Below are 23,895 nucleotides of genomic sequence, written 5' to 3'. Positions count from 1 at the left end.
CTCTTAAGTTTGGCAATTAAATTCCTGGAGGTTGTCTTTTGAGGATTTAGTGTAGTGGGTGATCTATGTATTCTTTCAATGTCTATTTTACCCTCTTGTTGAAGAACATCAGGGCAGCTTTCTTGAATAATTTCTTGTAGTATTATATCAAGGTTTCTGTTTATTTCTAGGTTTCCTGGTAGACCAATGATTCTCAAATTGTCTCTTCTAGATCTGTTTTCCTGGTCAATCATCTTCTCAGTGAGATATTTCATATTTCCTTCTATTTTGTCATTCTTTTGACTTTGCTTTATTCATTCTTGCTGTCTTGTGAGATCATTAGCTTCTACTTGCCCAATTCTGGTCTTTAAGGATTGGTTTTCAGCTATGACCTTTTGATGTTCATTTTTGGTTTGATCTATCCCTCTTTTCATGGCTTCCTACTGTTTCATTCTAGTCTCCAATTTGCTTATCATTTCTTTTGATTTCTGGGCTTCTTTTTCCAAGTGGGAGTTTCTGTCATTTAAACTGTTATTTTCCTTTTGAACTATTTCCCACTTTTCTTACTAAGTTTGTTCTATTTTTCCAAATTGGTTCATCATCTCAAATCTGACCTCTTAAAGAGCTTGTGACCAATTTCCATTTTTATCAAGCTCCAGAGTGGTTTTTTCCCTGAGGCTATTTTTGAGTCTCTGCAGCATCTGCTGTGTGTGCCCCTCTCTACCTTATTTCTGTGCCCAAGGTCCGAGTTCCTCAGCTTCCTGCTGTCCCAAGTTTCACTGCTCTCCAGGGTAAATTTGTGATGTTCTCAGCTAGCTCCGGAGAACCTAGAGATTGCCCTACACTCAGCCTGACTCAGGAGCGCTGGGTTTAATTCTGGCACAATAGGTGGATGGGGGGTGGGGTGATCATCTTGTATTTTGGTGGGAGTTATTTTATCCCCTTATAGCATGGAAATGCCCAAGTCCCGCCTACCTTCAAGGCTGCATCCTACAGTGGAGCCCCTTCGTTCATCTGTTTTGGGGGGTTTGTCCTTTTGAGGCACTGTATATCATTCCTTGGAGAGGAGAGGAAGAGCCTTGAGTCTACTCTGGGGCCACCTTAACCCAGAAGTCTCCCATGGTCTTATTTAGAAAATATTTACATTACTACTATTAGAAATATGTAACTGTTTTCTTTCTGCTGCATGGGATTAACTACTCAAGAGTTCTGAATAGAAATTGCTTAATAAAAGTTCTATAAAATATTTTTGAATTGGACATCAGACATTAATTAATGGATGATATGCATGACAAAAAATGGTTAAAAAGGTATACCAGTTATTATTATTTTGATCCAAAAATAAGAGATTAGTAGTAATGACAGAAACATTTCTATTATACTAGTTATGTTCATTATTTAGTGATTAATTAGATATGTAACTTTAAATAATTATAGGAAAGAAAGTGTTTGTAGCCCATGCTCAGAAAAGTAAATCACATCTGAGCATATAACTCTCCTGGCTCCAGAGTCCTCTGCTTTTCCAGTGCTGCCAGGTATATATACAGCTATGCCTCCACCAAGGAGTGGAGCACAGATACGTGGTGTGGCAGTTTGGAGGCAGGGTAGTTATCTCAGTGGTTATCTGTTTGAAAACTATCTTTAACTTCAGACATATTTCTTCTCAGAACTACTTTATAAATGACCTGACCTTCGTAATAGTGACTGAAATCTCTGCCACTTCATGTACTTAACATACAGCTATTTTGAACCTCACAACAAAGCTGACGTGGTCAATTCTATAGATATTATTGTTCCCATTTTCTAAATAAAGAAACTGAGGCTTACAGAGGTTAAATGACTGCTCATGATCACACAGACGTTAGAGGTTGGTTCTGAACCCAGGTTTTTGATTCTTAAAAAAAAAATACCTTCTGATTTTAGAGCTCAAACAGTTTGATTTTAGGGCTGAAGCTCAAGCCCTCTCTCTCTGAGGCTATGGTGGGTCCTCCCTTCTTTTGTCTAGATATAAAAAATGGGGCCCAGTAGAGAGTAGAGGCTTGCAGCCTGTTTATCTGTAAACTTGATTAGGTGATTAAATCAGAAGAGTGCAAAGTGCACAAGGCAGCCACTTGGTAGGGAGGAGTGTCTTGGTGTCTCCAAGGAGTAGCCTCTTAGGATGTCTTGGGAAGAGACTGAGTGATGGTCTCAAAAGGAATATCTAGATCAGGGGGTCCCCACACTTTGTACACAGGGGGCCAGTTCACTGTCCCTCAGACCATTGGAGGGCTGCACTATAAAAACCTAACCCTAACCCTAACCGGGCAGCCATATACACAGTGTGGAATCCCCACCCCCCATCGCCACTCACCATGCCCACGTCTTCCACTGGAAGTAGTACTGTACGTCCTGTGCTGTACAGGGCTCCTCTCATTGACCACCAATGAAAGAGATGCCCCTTCTGGAAGTGGGGTGGGGGCCGGATACAGGGGCTCAGGGGGCGGCCATAGTTTGGGGGCCCTGCTCTAGATATTTATATTGGCTTACGCAACAAGAACTCGGGCCTCTTTGCTTAGCTGCTTGCTCTTTTATCCCCATCTTCTGGCCACAGGCTTCTCACGTGGTGAGTTTGATAGAGTCTGTTCTGGACTGGAGCAAGTCCGTGGCCACTTAGATTTTCTTGAGTGGCAGTTTAATAAATTGATATTTAAAAACTAAAAATTTAACCTCTAGATATTCTCAATTGTCCCATGCTTATGAGGGCAGGCTGCATGGTCAACTACCTGCCTTCTTTCTTTTCATACATTAATCTTCCTGTTTATTCATTTCTCCCCTTCATTAGACCGTGTACTCTTTCAGCCAAGCATGGTCTGTGGAAAGAACCTACAGTATCGTCTTAGGGTTCAAGCCCCATCTCTGTCACACCCTCTGAGTGTCCGTCGCTCAATCTCCCTGGGCCTCATGGTCCTCAAGTGCCTTTCACCTTTCAGCTATGGTCCTGAAGTCTGTGTGTGTCTGCGTGGCTGTGGAGGTGCCCTGCGTGTTTTCTAGAGACCTCGGTACTTTGTTTTTGTATGCTGGAGTCACTAGCCATACTTAGAAGCCTTTGGGGGATAGTTGCAGCCAACTTTTCCTACCTCATCCGTCACTGTTACTACCTCGAAGTCAGGCAGCAGCCATATCTCTCTAGCCTCCCACCTCCCACAAACAAGTCACCAAACACTCATTACGGCATGGCACTAAGTACTGAGGATACAAGGCAATGCAGCAAGTGGTTTCTGCTCTTAAGGAGTTTCATTCTTCCCAGCAGAAATGTGGCGGCTGCCCTTCCTAAATCCTCAGCTTCTCAGAAAAACTGGCTACATGGACCACATTGCAATTTAAGATAATCCAGGATCTGTGTTGTTTTATATGTAAGGTGAACGTCTAATCATGTCCCTGGGTGTTGTGGTCCAATAGTTTTTCTCTTATCTTTTTACATGATGACCTCCATTACTATAGTAGTTATAATATATTATCCACTGATTGAGAAAATACATAATGCTGAAATGCAAAATGATGCCTTTATATGACTTTGTCATTTGTTAATCATAGTATACTCATGTATATATATTTTTAAAAGGAGTATGTATATCATAAGATCATAGAGACAAAGCTGGTGGGGATGTCAGAAGTCATTTATTTGGGCTAATTCCTTTTTCAGAGATGAGTACACTGAGACTCGGAGGATAAGTGCCTTGCACTTAGTTACCCAGGTAGTAGGCAGCAAAGCTGGATTTTGAATCTAGGTTCTTTTACTACAAATGCAAATGGAAATTTTTTCTCATTTTTGCATTTGACAAAGTGGCAAGGTAAAATTTAACTTAAAAAAATAATCAGGATCTTATAGAATACTAATAAAAGCTAATAGGAAACCAGAGAAAGAGGAATTCTATTCAAAATCACTACAAAATGAACAAAATATTTAATAGTTACCCTATAAGATCCACTCTGTACCTATGGATTAGTTAGGTAAGACTCAAAAGCAAATGAAGAAAATTGCTCAGTGTTCAATAAACAAAGAACACAAATAACAGGAAGAAGAATTATTGGGAAAACTTAAAAAGTAGTTTGGCAGAAAACAAAGTGATACTGGTATCTCACGACATATACAAAATGGAAGGGCAGCCAGAAATATTTAAGATTATCTAGACCAAAAAAATAGATATGGTTAGGGGGAAATTTCATTATCAAATAGAATAGAATAACTCAAAAAAGACAAAACAAAATTGCATGAACAAAATCAATGCAACTAGAATAAGGAGATACTGTCAATCGGGAAAATATCTTTGCATCAAATATCTCTGAAAAGAACATAGTGCAGATATTGATAGAATAAAAAAATGATATGCCCTAAAAAATAAGTGGCCAGAAGATAAGAACGGAAGAAATATAAACCACAAACAAGTTAGAAATCGCCTAAAAAAGTTATATCAAAACAACTGAGGTTTTATCTTACATCTTTCAAGTTGACAAAGGTGACAAGAAGACCAAAAAGTTCAATATTGCAGAGGTCTGAGAACATAAATACCAATTCACTGTTGGTAGAGATTCCCCAGGTTTTGGGAAAACACTTTGGAATCCTGTGAGAAAATCACCAAATTGTTCATAACCTTTTACCTATCGATCTCACCATTAGGCTTATATCCCCAGGATTTCAAAGGCCCAAAGAAAAGGTCTCATAAATGATGAATATTAGTAGCTGCACATTTTCATGGTAGCAAAAATCTGCAAACTTGGCACCCATTGAGGAGTGACTAAACGCATCATAGTAAATGAATGGAATGTTATTTTGTAGTAAGAAATGATAAGTATGAGGAATTCAGAGAAGCACTCGAAGACTTGTATACCTTGATATAGAAGGGAGGAAGTGGAACTGGGGAACAGTAAACAGAGATTATAGTTAGATAAATAGAAACAACAGGAAAAGGCTGCCAAACTCAAATGTGCAGGGCCATCTCTTAGAGAACATGACAAGATGCACTTTTCTCCTCTCCCCTATCAGGCCTCTCTCAAACGAGATCCTATTTGTGACGCGCTTGGCATAGAGCCTGGCACATAATAGGTCTCTGGTTAATACTTGTTTCCTCCCTTCCCCCAGCACTAAGGGCAGGTCTGGCCAGTCACCCCCCTTCCCCACCCCCCACCCCCATTCAGTAACTTAAGTGGCTCCTTATTGTTTCCAAGGTCAAATACCACATTTTTTTGTTTAGCTTTTAAAGTCCACAGGCAGCCTCTTCTTGCCTTTCCGGTGTCTTTGTGGTTGATTCCATCCCCCCTACAATTCTGGGGCGCTGGCCTCCTTGTTCCTTGCCCAAGACACGGGGCCTTTTCCCTGGATGTCCCGCATGTCCCTCATGCCCGGAAATCCTCTCCCCTGTCTCCGCCTCGAGGCTTCTGTGACTTCTTTCAGTTCTCATTTAAAATCTCACCTTCTACCAAAGACCTGGCCCGGTTCCGCCCAGGGCTAGGACCTTTCCTGGAGCCGCTCTCCAGCTGATCCTGCCTGTAGCTCATTCATGCAGGCCTTTGTTGTCTTCCTCAAGGTAATGGGAGCCACTCAGAGAAGGGGCCCACTTTGCCTTCCTTTGTATCTCCAGGGCTGACACGGCCCCTAACGTCCAGGGGGGCTCCGTGAATGCTTAGAGATTGGACTTCACTAAAGGGGGGGAGCTGCAGTTAGTCATTTGTTGAGTGCTTCTTATGTGCCAGGCACTGAGCTAACCACTGCCCCAGAGTGCGGCATAAATGCCAGACGCCATCGTTAGGACGCTTTAATTTGCTTTAATGTTTCTCTTTCTTACTAATAAGTTCTGGTGAGAGGAACATTAAGAAATGATGGGCATAAACATGAAAGACATCAATAAAATGAAAGAAATCAACCCTCGGTACAGATGGGTCACCGTCTCTATTGATGGAGCTAATGCCCACACTGAAGAAATATCCAATCTTTTTAAACTAAGAATACTTAATATAGCTGGGCAAGCAGGCCTGCCAAGACTGAGGTTTTTGTTTTTTAAACCCTCACCTTCTGTCTTTGAGTCAATACTGGGTATTGGTTCCAAGGCAGAAGAGTGGTAAGGGCTAGGCAATGGGGGTCAAGTGACTTGCCCAGGGTCACACAGCTGGGAAGTGTCTGAGACCAGACTGGAACCCAGGACCTCCTGTCTCTGGGCCTGACTCTCAATCCATTGAGCTACTCAGCTGCCCCCTCAAGTCTAAGATTTTAAAAAAAATCTATATGTATGCATGTATCTGCTTATGTGCATATCTATATGTTTAATTTGTGTCTTTGTGTATGTTTAAGCTTATGTTATTTGTACTAGTAAATATAACTGTCTATATCACTTTGCAGAATAAATGTATTTTCTGTCATTTAGATTTTTATATACCAAATTCTATTTTACTATTGACTTGTATTATAAAATTGGAAATGTCTTCCAATAAAAATACATCAATTTCATTCTCCATATAGACAATTAGGACACAATTATTTTCTCTGAAAATATACTTAATGCTTATAAGAATTATTGAGTCCTCAGGAGAATTCATATGGTATAGTAATGATTTTTAATTATTTGATTTTGAATTGAATAATGCAAACACCTCGTAGAGCTTTTATATTCAACACATTTCTTGAACCATTCTTCATTCTAGATGTGCTTACGGGAAAATCTTTAGTAGATTTTGTTTAATGCCAGTTGTTTAATGTCAGTTAATGCCTATCTCTAGAAATACTACATAAATAACTAAACTTGCAACTTGAGTTGTGCATATTTTTAAAAGAAAAAAGTCTATAAAAATGAATCGACATGACAAATATACAGACTTTATCACTTTTTTTAGTGACAAACTGCTTTTATAGATGACTTTTATAATTTCACTTCATTTTATCTTCATTTAGTAAGATCGCCAGAATTGATCCCTGCTACAGATGATGGGTTTCCTGTTAAAGGCCATGAAGACCTCTTGCTGGTTGGACTGGCTGTCTGCTGGGGTGAAAGGGATGCCTACTATTTGTCACTGCAACAGGAAGAACTGCATTCTGGTAAGTTCACGTCATTTGGTTAGCCTGAGGAGTGTGTAGTTTTGTGGGTGATCTTTTAGGATATTCACATCATTTTTACATGGATTCCATCTTACCTACCTGCCTTATCTTTTGTGACGAGAGTCACAAAATAGTTGGATAGAGAGCCAGTATATGTGTGTTTCCATGTAGTTAAGGCTGGAAACTACCCTTTTCTCTGTAGAGGGACGGGGGATCCTCCAGATGTACATGCTGTCAGTGGGGGTGGCTCTGCCAGTACTTTTATTTAGCCATTTTTTGGTTACAAGAGAGAGTTCAATGGAGACAAAAACAAAAACTAATAATATGGAAATAGGTATCAAGGGACAACATTTGTACAACCCAGTGGAATTGCTTGTCAGCTCTAGGAGGGGGGAAGGAAAGAAACTGAATAATGTATATATGGAAAAATATTCTAAAAAAATGCATATATATATTTTATTTTTTTAAACATTATTTTATTTGGTCATTTCCAAACATTATTCATTGGAGACAAAGATTATTTTCTTTTCTTCCCCCCCCCCCCCCCCCCCCATAGCTGATGTGTGATTCCACTGGGTATCACATGTGTTCTTGATTCAAACCCATTTCCAAGTTGTTGGTATTTGCATTAGAGTGTTCATTCTGAGTCTCTCCTCAGTCATGTCCCTTCAACCCCTGTAGTCAAGCAGTTGCCTTTTCTCGGTGTTTTTACTCCCACAGTTTATCCTCTGCTTGTGGATAGTGTTTTTTAGATCCCTGCAGATTGTTCAGAAACATTGCATTGACACTAATGGAGAAGTCCATTACATTCGATTGTACCATAATGTATCAGTCTCTGTGTACAATGTTCTCCTGGTTCTGCTCCTCTCGCTCTGCATCACTTTCTGGAGGTTGTTCCAGTCCCCATAGAATTCCTCCACTTTATTATTCCTTTTAGCACAATAGTATTCCATCACCAACAGATACCACAATTTGTTCAGCCATTCCCCAATTAAAGGGCATCCCCTCATTTTCCAATTTTTGGCCACCACAAAGAGTGCAGCTATGAATATTCTTGTACAAGTCTTTTTCCTTATTATCTCTTTGGGGTACAAACCCAGCAGTGCTATGGCTGGATCAAAGGGCAGACAGTCTTTTATCGCCCTTTGGGCATAGTTCCAAATTGCCCTCCAGAATGGTTGGATCAGTTCACAACTCAACCAGTAATGAATTAACGTCCCTACTTTGCCACATCCCCTCCAGCATTCATTACTTTGCATAGCTGTCATGTTAGCCAATCTGCTAGGTGTGAGGTGATACCTCAGAGTTGTTTTGATTTGCATCTCTCTGATTATAAGAGATGTAGAGCACTTTTTCATGTGCTTATTAATAGTTTTGATTTCTTTGGCTGAGAACTGCCTGTTCATGTCCCTTGCCCATTTGTCAATTGGAGAATGGCTTGATTTTTTGTACAATTGATTTAGCTCTTTGTAAATTTGAGTCATTAAACCTTTGTCAGAGGTTTTTATGAAGATTGTTTCCCAATTTGTTGCTTCCCTTCTGATTTTAGTCATATATATATATTAAATGGGGACATAAAGGCAGAGAGAAGTAACAGATTTTTTTAAAGGCACCAATTTTTTAAAAGAAAGCACAAAATCAGATATGTCACACACACACACACACATACACACACACACACACACACACACACAAGCCCTAGGGAGACAGCTGGTCTTTTACTTTATCTGTATACATGTTGCATTTCCTCAATGGCATATAAATTCCGGGAGGATGGGGTGGGTTCTGTTTTTGCCTTTTTTTATCCGCACAGTGTCTTCTATACAGTAGGTACTTAATAATTGATTTCTTGAATTGAACTGTTGAACCAGTGTTCTGGGAGGAGCCTGGAGTCTCTGGAGCCCAAGACCCTTCTCTGAGTTCTCAGAATAACTGTTTCATGAGAGTTTCAATTTTATGTGATTTCCTCCTTTCCCATCCTTCATTGAAACAGAGGTCTTTAGGCATGGAGTAGGTGCTTAAAGAGTGTTTGCTGAATTAGACTATCTCAAGTAATGGCGTATGTTTTTCCCTTTGAAAATTCTCTTTAGAAATCAGTGCCAGTTTAGCACCACCTTCTTTGGATCCAAATCTGACCGTGAATGAGAGGCTGAGACAACTTCAGGCTTGTTTGCAGCATGTCTCTGTGAAAGGACGCTCAGTTATCATATACAACTTCATCCAGAACTATAAGACGCTTCTTCTGTCTTGTGGCATTTCTCTGGCAGGAAATTTTGAGGATCCGAAGGTTTCAAGCCTAATTTTATTTTTCTTTACTTAAAAAAAGGATAGTGGTTATGAGTTTTTTTTCATTTCACTTCATAATGTAATTGAAATAATTTAAAATAATGCTTCACTTTTCTATTAGGCTTGGAATGAATAATAATAATACAAAAAAACCCACCAAAATTCCCTGCTGATCAGGCACCAATATATATGTACTTTGCAATCCCCAGGGACTTTCACTCAGAGCTTGTATATCCTTTTAAAAGTCATTTCTCTAAGAAACATGGTTATTTTGTTCTCTAGCACATAGCAAATTAGGAGGGGGAAAAGGGACTGTTAGCATCCAGAAGTGATAGCTGATACCCTAAAAGTGAGACAATATATAGGAATGTAGAAGCAAATGTTCTTACATAAAAAACCCCCCAACAATCTGATAAAATATTTATAAGTGATTATAAAACATTAAGAAAGAGTAATGAAGTATATGATAAATTTGAGCAAGATTTACATGGAAACAGTACAGTTTAAAAAAAATATGTCGTTTAAGAGTATGAGCTTTAGTTCACTATCTTAAATCTTAATTCATTGATTAAGTTGCATATGTCCCAAAAGTTGTGCACCTTTAAGCTATACTGGCTTAAACGGTTTCTTGAAAGCTTAACACTGCACTGGAACTTTTGGTACACTCTGAAAGCTAACATGACATTATTCTTTATTTTATTTGAACCAGAAGAATAGTGGTGCTCCTAACAGAAATGGGGAAGCTTAGAGGAGGGATCAGAAAGGAAGATAATGGATCTCTTTGGGGTATATTGAGTTTGAGATACCTACAGGATGCCCAGTGGACAGTTGGAGATGTGGTACTATAATTCAGGGGGAGTGATTAGGGACATCCTGGCCTACTCAGTTATTCAAAATTGACTCAGATCCTGAAAATATATGTGCAACTTTAAGGGACTATATAAATGTTAGTTGTTGTTTTTATTATTATTATTATTATTATCAGCAGCAGAGAGCAATGCATTACTGGGGCAAATGTCTTAGAGACCAATACTGAACTAGTACTGCTCTTACTGGTGTTAGAAATTCATTTAGTTTGTTATTTTCTCTTCTACCTTTTGGTCAGCAATGGGGAATGAAGAAGTTCAAGAACAGGATGTTACTTTTCAGTTGTATTTACAAATTTGAAAGTCTACATTAGTGCTGTTAAATTATTTTGGAATCAAACTATTCAGACACATTTCCTTTTCAGGTAGCCTGCTGGTTACTAGATCCTGACTCTAAGGAGCCAACACTCCACAATATAGTTACGAGCTTTCTTTCTCATGAGCTACCCCTGTTGGAAGGCATAGAAACAGGTGAAGGCATTCAAAACCTGGGACTGAATACGAGCGATGACCACTCTGGGAGGTACAAAGCAGCCATAGAATCGATTCTCGTCTTCAACACTATGACCCAACTCAATTCGCTGTTAGAAAAAGAAAAGCTACATGGTAAGAGCTGCAGGGTTCTGATTATGCCAAAGATGAGGAGGGCGTCCTCTGTTGCAGAAGAGGGGGTTGTAAGGTCATTGCTTTACAGCTAGAAAGGACTTCCAGAGTTATCTAGTCCACTTTCCTCATTTTAAAGGAGAAAAGTCCAAGAGATGAAGTAGTTTGTCCAAGGCTATGGTGATAGTGTGTATGTGACAAAGCTGGAATTTGAATCTAGGTCCTAGGAGCCCAAATTCAGTATTTTTTTCTAGTGTACCATGCTGCCTCCAATTACATATTCTGTGTTAGTTAAACATTTTCTATAAATAGAATCCTACAAAATGCACAATTATATATGTATATTTTGAAGGAATGCAAATAAGAAAAAATAGATGTTTTCATTTGAATGAGATACCTTGTATCTAAATATGTATGTCTTGATCATCTCTGCTAACAGAGACTCCATTTGCTCTTGAATATTATTGATTAATGTGTGCAATTTACAGAATATATCTTAAATGAATTCTTTTTTTTTTTGGCTGGAGTTGGGTTCAGACCTTTTATTTCTTAGTGAGGAAATATTCTCTATAAGTCAAAGAGTCAGCAGTTCTCCAACTGGTTCGGCTGTCACAAGAAAGAGAAATTAGACTTGGTCTCTTTGGCTCCAGAAGGTGACACTAGAGCCAAGGGGTAAAAGCAGCGAAGAGGCAAGTTGAGATGATGTAAAGTAAAATTCCCAATCTGCTAGAGCTGTCTAAAAGTGCAATCGCTTCTTTGGGATGTAGTGGGTTGTTCTCTTCCCCATCCCCTGCCGTCCTTTCAAAGATCTTCAAGCAAAGGCTAGATGGTACTTGTTGGGTATATTGTATCAAGGATTGTTTGTTCAGATATGGGTTGGATGAGACAGATGCAGAGGTTGCCTCTTATTGGGAAATTTTTTAATTTTTGTTCTGCTGAACTATCTCTGAATTAAAACAATTTAATACTATTGAAATCTTTTCCACATATCAAACCTTATAGACCCGTATGCAGGAAGGTTGCATTATTTCATGGCATTTCTTTGCTAAAGCAGGAAGGAATTTGCCTGACCACTCAAGTGAACCTAACAGTGACCAGTCCTTTTAAAAACTGCTTTGCATTCAGGGCTGGTATCTCTATCCTTTGTGGCCTAGCTTCTCATTGGGTAGTATTATAGACTCTTTTTTTGTTTTTCTTTTTCCCCCTCTTTTTTAATTACCTTTTGATGATTCTCTTGAGTTCTGTGCTTGGACATCAAATTTTCTCTTCAGGTCTGGTCTTTTCTTTACGAATTCTTGAAATTCTTCTATTTTGTTGAATGCCCATACTTTCCCCTGTAAGAATATAGTCAGTTTTTCTGGGTAGTTGATTCTTGGTTGTAGACCTAGTTCCCTTGCTTTCCGGAATATCGTATTCCATGCCTTTCTTTTTTTCAGTGTATATGCAGCCAGATCCTGAGTTATCCTCACTGTGGTTCCTTGGTATCTGACTGACTACTTCTTGGCAGCTTGTAATATCTTTTCTTTGGTCTGATAGTTCTTGAATTTGGCTATAAGATTCCTGGGTGTTGTCAGTTGGGGATTAAGTACAGGAGATGATCTGTGGATTCTATCAATCTCCACTTTTCCCTCTTGTTCAAGGATTTTGGGGCATTTTTCTTTAATAATTTCCTGTAATATAATGCCCAGGCTTTTTCTTTTGTCATGGTCTTCTGGTAGGCCAATAATTCTTAAATTGTCTCTCCTTGAACGATTTTCTAAATCCTCTGTTTTGTGAATGAGATGCTTCATATTTTCCTCAATTTTTTCATTCTTTTGGTTTTGTTTTATAGAGTCCTGCTGCCTTGTGAAGTCGCTTGATTCTAATTGTTGTATTCTGGTTCTTAAAGACTGGATTTCTTCCTTAGTTTTTTGGTTGTCCTTTTCCTTTTGGTCAGATTTTCTTTGGAGGTCATCTTTCATCTTCTTCACCTCATCTTTCATCTGCTTTGTCTCATCTTTCATCTCCTTTGCCTCATTTTCCAGCTGGTTGATTTTGGCTTTCAAGACACTATTTTCTGTTTCCAGATGACTTATCTTAGTTTTTAAGTTCTTTTCCCAATTGTCTTCAGCCTCTCTTCATTGTGTTTTGAATTGCATTTTGAGCTCTTCCAAAGCCTGTATCCAATTCACTGGGATTTCTGATTTTTCCTTTGCTGGGTCCTCCCCCTCTGTTTCATTTGCTCTTTGCTCATTACCTGTGCAGAAGCTGTCTATTGTAATTTCTTTCTTCTTTTTCTGTTGTTTGCTCGAGTTTACCCCTTTTTTCCTCCCCGTATTTGGCTGTGCTCTTGCTCCTCTCATTTTGTTTTGGTTTTGGGGCTGTCAGTCTCCCCTCTTGGAGCTTTGTCAGATCTCTTGGTACAGTCTCTAGGGGAGGAATGTTAGCTTCCCTGTCCTCTGGAGGCTTTTGATTGGATTGAATTCAAGTGGGTTGGGCTGTATGTGGTATGAAGCACTGAGGCTCTGAAGACTCCTGGAAGGCTGGGCCGCCCAGGCTCTCTCCAGTTCTCTCCAGCTGTTTCTCTGCTGTCCTCAAGTGCCTTTGCCCACCTCCCTAGACTCTGAGGAGTTCTGATGGGATTAGTTCAACTGGATTGTTCTGGATGTGCCTGAGGCAAGGGTGAGACTGGAGCAGGATGGAGGTACCCAGCCATTTCTCCCTGTCTTCCTCCCCGCTGTCCAAGCTAGATGCTCCGAGCCCGGCGCCCCGCTGCTCACAAGGTAGACCCTGCAAACCAGCACCTTTGCCTGCTCAGAGGTTCCCGCTGCTGCGGGCTCAGCACTCTGGGTTGTGGGGGAGGGGTCCTGGGACCTACCCTCTGCCTTCCCCTTAGCCCTGAGTATTCTCGGATTCTGGCTTTTGGGGGGCATACCTTTTGATTTGAGTCCAGAAGGAGGGTTCCCCGCTTCTGTCCTGTTGTTCAGCTTGGGTTTCGGTGCCCTAGGAGCATTCAGTCTGTATCGGTAAGGAAGGGTCTTCCCAGAGGTCTGAACTTTTGCTGCTTGCTAAGCCGGCATCTTGACTCCGCCCCCAGAATTACAGACTCTTGACATTAAAATGGCCCGAGGAGTCATACAGTACATTTTCTGAACAAATGCCCAATTACCTGCTCCAGCATGCCAGGTCATCATCCTTTACCCTCTAGTCTAATCCCTTAGGTCACTAAATGCTCGTCACCATGTTGGATAGCTCCAGTTTTCTCTCACCCATATAACATCCATTCTGGTCCTATTTCTGTCCTTTGGAACAACACAAAACAAGCCGACTTTCTTTTTTTCTGACTAAAACCCCTCATTTATTTGAGGTAGTTCTCATTTGAAATGACTTAATTCCCTACATCATCATTGTTTATTTCCTATGAATCATCTTCGGTATTTGTATCGCCTTAAGACTAATAATGTTGGGTAGATAAGGAAAACCTTCAGAGCTAATGACTTCCTTAAATCAAAATCATTCACATTTGAATACTTGGGCCTAGATACATTGCTTGTGCCTCATTGAACCAAGGCTTTTTGCAAGTGCTTCATGGCTTGTCCCATTTGAGTCTGGAAATAATATCCATAAAAATTCAGATGGCAGTTACCTTTGCTTTCCAGGAAGTTATGCAAAGTTCCTTTGTATCCAAGTTGATAGGGAGATACGAAACTATAAGAGAGGGAAAGAAGTAGCTTCTCTTTATATTTTTCTTCTCTAAATTGCATACTAGAACTGTGTGATATAAGTAAACTCATCTAAATTTTCCCTTTGCCTCCGTGCCAGAAGTTCCGTGTCCTGACTAGTCACCTAATACTTAGTGGATGGAGTGCTGGGGCTGCAGTCTGGAAGATTGAGTTCAAATCTAGTTTCATATACTCATTGGCTGGCCTTGGGCAAGTTACTTAACTTCTGTCTGCCTCTGTTTCCTCTTCTTTAAAATGGGGATAATAATAGCGTCTACCTCCCACAATTGTTGTGAGGGTCAGATGAGATAATGATAAAACATTTATCACGTTTTCTGGAACACAGTATTGCTATGTAAATGTTAGCTACAATCAGGATGATTACAAAACGATTTGGCATTTGACCCTAGTGTCCTAGCTTAGTTTCCAAGTTGTCTGTGGCATAATCATGCATTTTGAACTTGGCTACCGCAATGATCAATCTGTGGAACAAGTCATATAGAACAGTTAAATGAATTCTCATTATGAACTTTTTTTTTGCTTAAAACTAACTTCCTCAAGACAGAAGGCTTGATTTTGCTTGGGATTGCCGCAGGGTTTCATTCCAGACTGGGAGAAAATCCTTCCAAGTCCAGCCTTGCAAAAACGCCACTTCCTCAGGGGAGTCAGACTGGTCAAACCTAGACACTGAGTGCCATCAGTTATTTCCTGTCATGAACATTGTTGAATAAGAATCAAGGATACGGGCCCACTTTGAAATAAACGTGATACGGATTTGTGGCATTCTCTCCTCTGGAGAATTATGGCTTCTTTATGTTTGTAATCCTTGTTTTAAACCAAATGATCATAACTCTTGTGCTGTCCCCACCGAGGAGGAGGATAGGGACTAAGCATCCTCCAGGGCGTGCTCAGGAAACTGGATCCTCAGGAAGGGTCGTCTCAGAAACTTGCAGTAAGTGCATCCTAGTGACTGAAAAGATACTCATGACTTTTGCATACTTTTCTTTTTCCTTCCAGATGTTTTCTGTAAAGTGGAAATGCCCTCCCAGTACTGTTTGGCCTTACTGGAACTAAATGGAATAGGTTTTAGTACAACAGAGTGTGAGAATCAGAAACATGTCATGCAAGCCAAACTCAATGCACTGGAGGCTCAGGCTTATGAACTAGCTGGCCACAGCTTCTCCTTTACTTCTCCCGATGACATTGCCGAGGTTTGTACCATGGGGACAAGATGAGTAAATAAGTACAATCGGAGCCTTTTTAGGATGGGTTTTTAAAAATAATTATGATTTCACTTATTTTTTTTAAGTTTTTACTAATGTGTTCTATTTCTTTCATTAATATAGCCATCCCAAGTATAATTTCCTTTTCCCCTTTAGAAAGTCATGCCATGTAACAAATAGTATTTTTTAAAAAGGAAAAGAAATCAGCACACCCGATTGCTATATTGAAAAAGTCCAAATGTAGCACCTGGGAACCTCTCACTTCCATGAAGGGAGGGGTTGGAAGTAGCTTGTCATATCTCTTTATTTAAGGCCTGTGTGATCTTTATAATATTTGCTATAGTCACTATCTATGTACATTGTTTTCTGGATTCTGCTTACTCCACTTTGCAACAGTTCACGTACATCTTTCCACGCCTCTCTGCATTTATCGTACCCTTTATTTTTTATAGCACAATAATATTCCATGACATTCATGGACCATGACCTGCTTAACTCTTCTCCAGTTGATGGACATCAACTTTGTTTCCAATTTTTGGCTATCACAAAAAGCCCTGCTATAAGTATTTTGGCATATATATGTACTTTCTGTTCAAGTATGGCTCTTCTAAACCTCATATTGTTTGATTCTGATTTCTAATCCATTCTCTTCACTGCTGTCCTATAGCAGGACACAATGCCAATTTAAAGATGCTGAATAATTAACTTTCTTCAATTTAAATGCAATGTTTATTTTGAAATGTCATTCAAAAATGTGGTACCAAAAGAAGCTAAACTCTGTGCAATGGCCATTTCTCATGAGTAACTCTGATAATGACCAACTTTTATGAAATATTCTGATGCAGAATACTTAATATCTCAAAGTCACATTTCTCTATAGAGCACATTTCCTCAATCAACTTTTTAAAGTACTTTTTGAATGACACCTTAATTTTAGGACATATTTAGTGTAATTCAGCTATTTATCACTTTTCAGTGACAAGATATTTGACCTAAAAAAATGTCACTTTCTTTCAGGTTTTGTTTCTGGAATTGAAATTACCACCAAATGGAATTCAAGTAAAAAAGAAAACTTTGGGTTCTACCAGAAGGATGAATACAAATGGGCGTACTACCAAGATGGGCAAACAGTTCAGTACTAGTAAGGTAATTCTTTCAGGAAATTTTTTAGAAAAGTCTAAATTTCATTTGGCATTTTCCATAACTATTTATTGGAATAATTTGAAGATATGGAGTTAAGAACCAGAGTTAATGGTCCCTGACTTTTAAACACATTCCATTCAGATAAAAAATAGAAATATGGGTGACTGAAGCAGCCCATCAAACCAGTGGTGGCCACCATTGCTTGAGGGAATGAGTGAATAAATAAAAGAGGTTTGTTGTTCACCAGGTACTCTGCTAGTCACTGAGCACGCAAATACAAGTGAGACAACAAGTATCCTTCTAATAGGGAGTGACAGCACACATAGAGGAGTCGGGGCAGAAAAGGGACTTGTAGATTGGGAGTCAGAGGAATAGTAAGTGGTGTCATAGGGCAGTCAATAGTCAGGCCTTTTTCAGAAATATTGATAGTACTGATTCTATTGCTGTTACCAGAGCAAGACGTGGAATGTGATGGTGGCTGAGAGCATAATATTGTACGTGCCCAGGAGCAGTGCAGATGATGAGTTGTCTGGGTGGATGAATGCAGAGCATGGTTATATGACAGCCAAATAGAGTGTATTTAAAAAAATTTTTTTTAATTAATATATATTTTTTAAAAACCTTCTATCTTAGAATCAAGGCTATGTATTGGTTCCAACGCAGAAGAGCAGTAAGGTCTGGGCAATGGGGGTCAAGTGACTTACCCAGGGTCACACAGCTGGGAAGTGTCTGAGGTCAGATTTGAACCTAGGACCTCTCATCTCTAGGCCTGGCTCTCAATACATTGAGCTACCCAGTTGCCCTTCCAAGTAGAGTGTATTAGATGAATTTTTATTTTGTTCACTCAGCACTAATTCAGTTCAATTGGACAGAAAATCTGGAAAAGAAAAAAATCTATAAAATATTTTTCTTTTTTTTTAAACTCATACCTTCTGTTTTAGAATCAATACTGTGTGTTTGGTTTCAAAGCAGAAGAGTGGTAAGGGCTAGGCAATGGGGATTAAGTGACTTGTCCAGGGACATACAGCTAGGAAGTATCTGAGGCAGATTTGAACTCAGGACCTCCTGTCTCCAAGCCTGGCTCTCAATGCACTGAGCCACCCTGTTGTCCCCCCTCCTCATAGCATTTATAACCTCTCTTTTACTGAGTGAAGTTAGTATGTACAAATATGGTGTTATGGAAATGAATTAAGATTCTTTGAATTAATTTAAAGTCACTGTGCCTTTATTTTGAGAAATTGCCATTGATCAGTGGAAGTGTCTATTGTGGGTAGCTTAGGTTTAACAGGTCTTTATTCAAGTATGGAAAGTTGGGAGAAGTAAGTAGATGACATATGACATGATCTAAGCAAAACTATAGTTTATTAAGTAATTAGCATGTACATCAGTTGAACTCTACTTAAACTAATTTAAAGCAAGTATTAAAAGAAAAAACAAATTTCTAAATATTAAAAATACTGTTATTAAGAGAATTATCATAGGCACTGCTTATGTAATTTGATTTTTTAAATTTATCTAAGGAAAAGTGTTTATCTTTCTCCATCTTCAGGACTGTTCCAGGACCCTTTTTTACTCTTTTTTTTCTCTTTTTTATTTAACTTATTTATTTATTCATTTTTATTCTGAACTTGGTCAACACCAAATAAAATGAGCATTTCCACATACAAGTAAAACAGGAAGAAGATTGTACAGGAATCAGCAAGTATCTATTATATATGACTTGCTTTTCCTTTTAAGTATATGATATTTTCTATGGTAGTTCTTTTAAAAATAATAAATTCACCATGTAAGCCTTCAAGCCCTCCTACTTATTTGTGTTTCATTTTTTAATTTTATATTATTAATTTTAATTTAATTTTAAAATTTTTTAAAAGGCTTTAGTGATCCTCTTTAAGGTTATGTTTTGTAACCTTATTGGAGACACCTTCTCTCCCCACCCTCTTTCTACCAATATACTCATTAAAAGAAGATAAAGACAGTTCTTATAACAAATATACAGACACAATCAAGTGAAACAAATTCCCATATTGTCTGGGGCCAGAAATGTATGTCTCATGCAACATGTTCCCTGAGCTCATCTTCTCTTGTGAGAAAGTGGGCATGCTTCATCATTGGTTCTTTGATCCTGCCTCTTAATTCCTGTTCCCGGACACTATTAAGAAGAAAGATATTAATCACCTCCTGAAAACCTCCATTAATTTCTCTTTCTCCAAGTTATTCTTGGGCTGCCATTTAAAGTCCCTCCTGTCTGTCTTCCCGTTTTCTGTCTGCCACCACGACCCTTCTCAAAATGGAGGCAGGCTGTCTTTATAGTTTTCCCATGACTCACCCAGAACCTCCAACCTGGCTTCATAAAGGACCAGACTATTATTCTTTGCATACAGTAAAAATAATTAAGCACGTTTTAAAAATTTAAACTAGTTTATGTAGGGTAGTTTTAGTAAGAGCAAAAACCACATGTACTCCAGCTTTGGCTGGATTGTGGATCATAAGAGAGGCTAATGTACAGTTGGACTAGACAAATAAATTTAAAGCCAGTGGGCCACCTAGTAACCGTTAGATTTGCATGAAAGGGAAATTTCTTGGGCAGTGATCTGTTAAATAGCATGGAGCTGGGAGAGACTTAAGGCAGGAAATTTACTAGGAAACTATAACTATTATAATTTAAGTGAGAGGGAGTTAGGGCTTGAACTAGGGTGGTACCTGTGTGAGAGGAGTGAAGGAATTTGGATTAAAGACATATATATCAAGATCTCAGTCCATTTCATTTTCTGGGCCACCTCTTTACTGTCATCTCCACCTGTTTTGTTTTTTTCTTTTTGTTTTCTTAGGAATTTAGCAAACGTGAACATTTTCTTTTACAGAGAACAGAAAAAGGATTATATATGCAAATGACTCCTTTGTTTTTTTCAACAAGACTTTCTCTTGGGTATAGGCCTCCATTTCCTAATTTCTTCCCATGAAATACACACTGCAGTTTCTATCCTGTAGGTGATTTTAGGGGTTTTGATAAATTGAATATTTAAATATACTAAACTCTTTTCATCTTTTTTTTATATTTGTCAATTTAATAGATATGAAATGGTAATTCAGAACTGAAATCTGTTGAATTTTTATTAAATTTTGTCTTATAAAATTATTCTAACATTTACATGGTTATCATTTTTCATTGATCATTATATTATCTTAAGAGGCTACATGGCATTGTGGATAGAGTACTGTCCTTGGAATAAAAAGGACCTAAAATGTGGCTCCTGCTTCATGTACTTAGTTGGATTAGTCAGTCAACATCTCTGAGCCTTAGATTCCTCATCTTTTAAATGGGATACAGTGGTACAATCTAAAATAAAGCACTTTGCAAATTTTAAAGTGACATTTAGAAATGTCAAGGATTCTTATCTCTTAGCTATAACATTAATGGTGTGATTTTCCATCCTCATTTTTATCCAGCTTTATATTTAGACTGTTTATCTGTTTGTAATTTATAGATTATAAAATTAAAGTTACGTGAACTGGGGGTTTTTAAACTGAGGTCTGTGTAATTGTTCCTTAAAATATTTTGGCAACTATATTGCAGTATAACTGGTTTCCTTTGCATTTTCTTCACATACAACTGATTTTATTCATTTTAATAACATTATTCTGAGAAGTTTTCCATAGGCTTCACTAGATTGCCAAAAAGATCAGTGAACCAAAAAAAGGTTAAGAACTCTTGATCTAAATATTCATTCTATACATATCTTTTCATTTTTTTTAAACTCACTTTCTCTTAACTCTCTGTAGTCAGGCTTCTGGCCTTATCATTGACCTGACACTGTTTTCTTCACAATTACTAGCAATCCCTTACTTGACAAATCTAATCCCCTTTTCTCAGTGCTCACACTTCTTGACCTTTCTGCAGTCTCTGACACTGTTGACCATGTTTTTCTCCATAATAACCTCTTCTCTATAGATTTCTTTGACACTGCTCTCTCTATCCTGGTTTTGCTCCTGCCAATATGATTGCTCCAATGTCATCTTTGTTGTTTTTATTTTTTTCTTTTTATCAAATCACAGTGGGTATTTTCCAAGGGCATGTACTGAGCCCTCTTCTCTATATATGTATTATTTCACTTGATGATCTTATCAGCTTCTGTGTATTCAATTATCATCTCTATGCATATTATACCCAGGTCCAAATATTCAGCCCTAAATTTTCTCCTGATTTCCAGTCTGTCTTTTAAGACATCTGACACTGGACACCTTCTAGAAATCTTAAATTCAGCATGTCCAAAAGTAAATTAACTTTCTTTGCTTCTTTCTTTCTTGGTCAACCTCATCTTTATTTGGGGAATAAAGGGGTTTAGATCCAGAGGAAGTCAGTGCTACCCATTCTGAGGACAAATGGAAAGGAGATTTGAGGCTCTTGAGGCCTCTACTCCTGGTTCTTGGGATCTCTGTGGGGGATCATGTAGCAGATATTCCTTGTCATTGTTCACATGTTCTTGATCTCCTCTTGACTGAAACAGTCACCCTGGGTGGTGTAAAGGATAATTTTAGCATTGTGATTTAAAATCTAAATTTAATTGGTCATCAGGGAAAATCCCAAATAATAAAATACCCAAGTCAGCTGGAAATTGTATGGTGATTTAATTGATATAGTGGAGGAGATTAAGGAGAAGGAAGAAGGAAAAGGAGTAGGATTTTCTCCCGCCTGGCTAGTACTGGGTGGGAAGATTAGAAGATCTAGAAAGTAAGGTTTTGGAGTGTGAAGGAGGAAGGAGTCAGCCTGAACTCCAAAAAGGGCTCAGCCAAGATGCCTGAACCTGAATCAGCTCAAGGGCAAACACTGCTAAACCCAGACAAATAACTGCCACTACTCCAAGATGTCGGAACACCTGGTATGCTGCCAGCCAGAGTTGCTTCTCCAGGGAAAGAGAGAGAGAGAGAGAGAGAGAGAGAGAGAGAGAGAGAGAGAGAGAGAGAGAGAGAGAGAGAGAGAGAGAGCAAGTGATGTGCCTTATATAGATGGTTTTATGTCACTTTCCTGCATCTCATCTGTACCAATGATAGCTTAGCTTGACTTAGGACAGCCCAGGGATCTGTCTGCTTTTTCTGCACCTCTGTTGAAGGCCATTTTTCTCAGATACTTAATTCTTGAGTTTGGTGCAGACCTTCCTAATCTTGTTAAACTAAGGAGGGTAGAGAAATGTAGAGTTCTGATTCTGTTAGTCCAAGTATCCCTATTGCTATTGATCAGGAAATAGCTAAATCAGATCTTCTAAAGTATGGTCTGATTAAGGTGGAATAGTTTTAGAATTCATAGTGGTGAGTAGCTCCTCATCCTTGATGGATCCCTTCCCCTCAGGGTCCAAAATTTTGAAGGCTCCAGTGATTAATCCTCTTGATTAGCACCCCTTAATTTCTCTTCAAACTTGATCAAGAAGACAGTGAAGCTGAAAAGGTCACTGGCCTCCTTCATCATGGCATCTTGTTTCTCATACTTCACATTCATTTGACCCATAGCAGCAAAGATGTTCCCCAGACTTCCTTGTCGATGGTGCCATCTTGGTGGTGAGAAGACAGTGGAGCTGCCCGTCTCCTGCTCTTCTTTGGGTGCTTTTTCCCTGTCCTAGCAGTACCACTCTCCATCTCCAAATGTTTGATTAGCATCCCCTTGAAGGAGCGGCAGGGCAGGCAAGGTGGGCAGGATTGCATTTCATAGTGGTTTGGCTGAAGCACTTGTGCAGGGGACATTGCAGGTGGAAAGAATGCCAGCAGGCCAAAGAGGAGACAAAGAGTTTGTGAGGGAGGATGAGATGTGATAGCTGAGGAATGGGAGTCTGTCTCCCAAGCCTCCCTTTTTACCTCTCTCCCCCCTCATCCCTCTCACTCTAGCTCAGGTCACTACACTTATTTCTTTCTTCTTTCCAGTCATTCATTTTTTTTGCACTTTCTTATTACTGTTGAAGGCAGCCAAGTTTTCTCAGTCACCCAGGCTTACAATCTGGGTATATCTTCAACTTCTCATTCCCTGCATCCAATAAATTGCCAGATCCTGTTGATCTATCTTTACCACGTCTCTTGTCATAAACCCCTTTCTCTCATCATTATGGTGCAGGCCCTCATTTCCTCAGAAATGGGCTACTGCAAAAGCTTTTGGGTTGTTTGTACAGAGTTACTTGCCAGTTGTCTTCATTAGATTTTCAGTTCCTTGAGAATGGTAATTGTTTTTGTCTTTCTTTGAATCCCCAGCACTTAGCATAGTGCCTGATACATAGTAAATACTTCATAAATGTTTGTTTATTTGACTTAGATATTGGTCAGTGGAACCATTAAGCATGATATAATTTGCATGTTTATCTTTAATATTATATTCAACTATTACAAACTATTACTGACATAATGATATTACTATTTTTATTCCAGAAAAAAATTATTGATACAGCAAATTTGCCATGTTACTTTTAAGACTGTATTGTTAAACTAATAGACACTCAATGCCTATATAAAACTGTAAGATAATTTAAACATTTTCCTTATGTTCCTTTGGCAGGACATTTTAAAGAAGCTGAAGAACTTACATCCATTACCAGGCTTGATTCTAGAATGGAGAAGAATCACCAATGCTATTACCAAAGTTGTCTTCCCACTGCAGAGGGAAAAGTGTATGAATCCTGTCCTTGGAATGGAAAGACTCTATCCTTTATCACAGACTCACACTGCTACTGGTAATGACAGATTTTGCTTTGGAATGATTTCTTTTAAAAATTCTTATTTCATTAAATCTTCCCAAATTAAATATAATTTTTTACATTAATTTTTAAAAATTGAGTTCCAAATTTCCTCTTCTCTTTCCCTACCCATTTTGAAGCCAAGTAATATATCAGTTTTTACATGTGAAGTCATGCAAAACATAATTCCATATCAGCCATGTTGCAAAAGAAAACACATCAAAAAAAGCCAAGAAAAATAAAGTAAAAGGCTTCAACTTGCACTAAAAGTCCATCAATTCTCTCTTTAGAGATGAATAGCATTTTTCATCATTA

The 23,895-nt window shown here is 38.7% G+C and overlaps 1 protein-coding gene across 3 annotated transcripts in view; it reads left to right on the top strand.

The window, feature by feature from the left end:
• The window catches only part of POLQ (DNA polymerase theta), a 141,434-nt gene that overhangs the window by 82,597 nt on the left and 34,942 nt on the right, over positions 1-23,895 (top strand). For all 3 annotated transcript variants that reach the window (XR_008911118.1, XR_008911119.1, XM_007493754.3), the window contains exons 17-22: positions 6,902-7,045; positions 9,136-9,332; positions 10,563-10,803; positions 15,519-15,712; positions 16,742-16,870; positions 23,403-23,577. Coding sequence is in view for 1 of the 3 variants with exons in the window: in XM_007493754.3 (XP_007493816.2) it covers positions 6,902-7,045; positions 9,136-9,332; positions 10,563-10,803; positions 15,519-15,712; positions 16,742-16,870; positions 23,403-23,577 (1,080 nt within the window). In the remaining 2 variants the exon portion in view is untranslated. The remainder of the gene's footprint in view (positions 1-6,901; positions 7,046-9,135; positions 9,333-10,562; positions 10,804-15,518; positions 15,713-16,741; positions 16,871-23,402; positions 23,578-23,895) is intronic.

The sequence above is a fragment of the Monodelphis domestica genome, chromosome 4, assembly GCF_027887165.1.
Source record: "Monodelphis domestica isolate mMonDom1 chromosome 4, mMonDom1.pri, whole genome shotgun sequence".
NCBI classification, from domain to species: Eukaryota; Metazoa; Chordata; class Mammalia; order Didelphimorphia; family Didelphidae; genus Monodelphis; species Monodelphis domestica.
The sequence above is the reverse complement of the archived record's forward strand: the minus strand, read 5'-3'. Positions and strand labels throughout refer to the sequence as shown.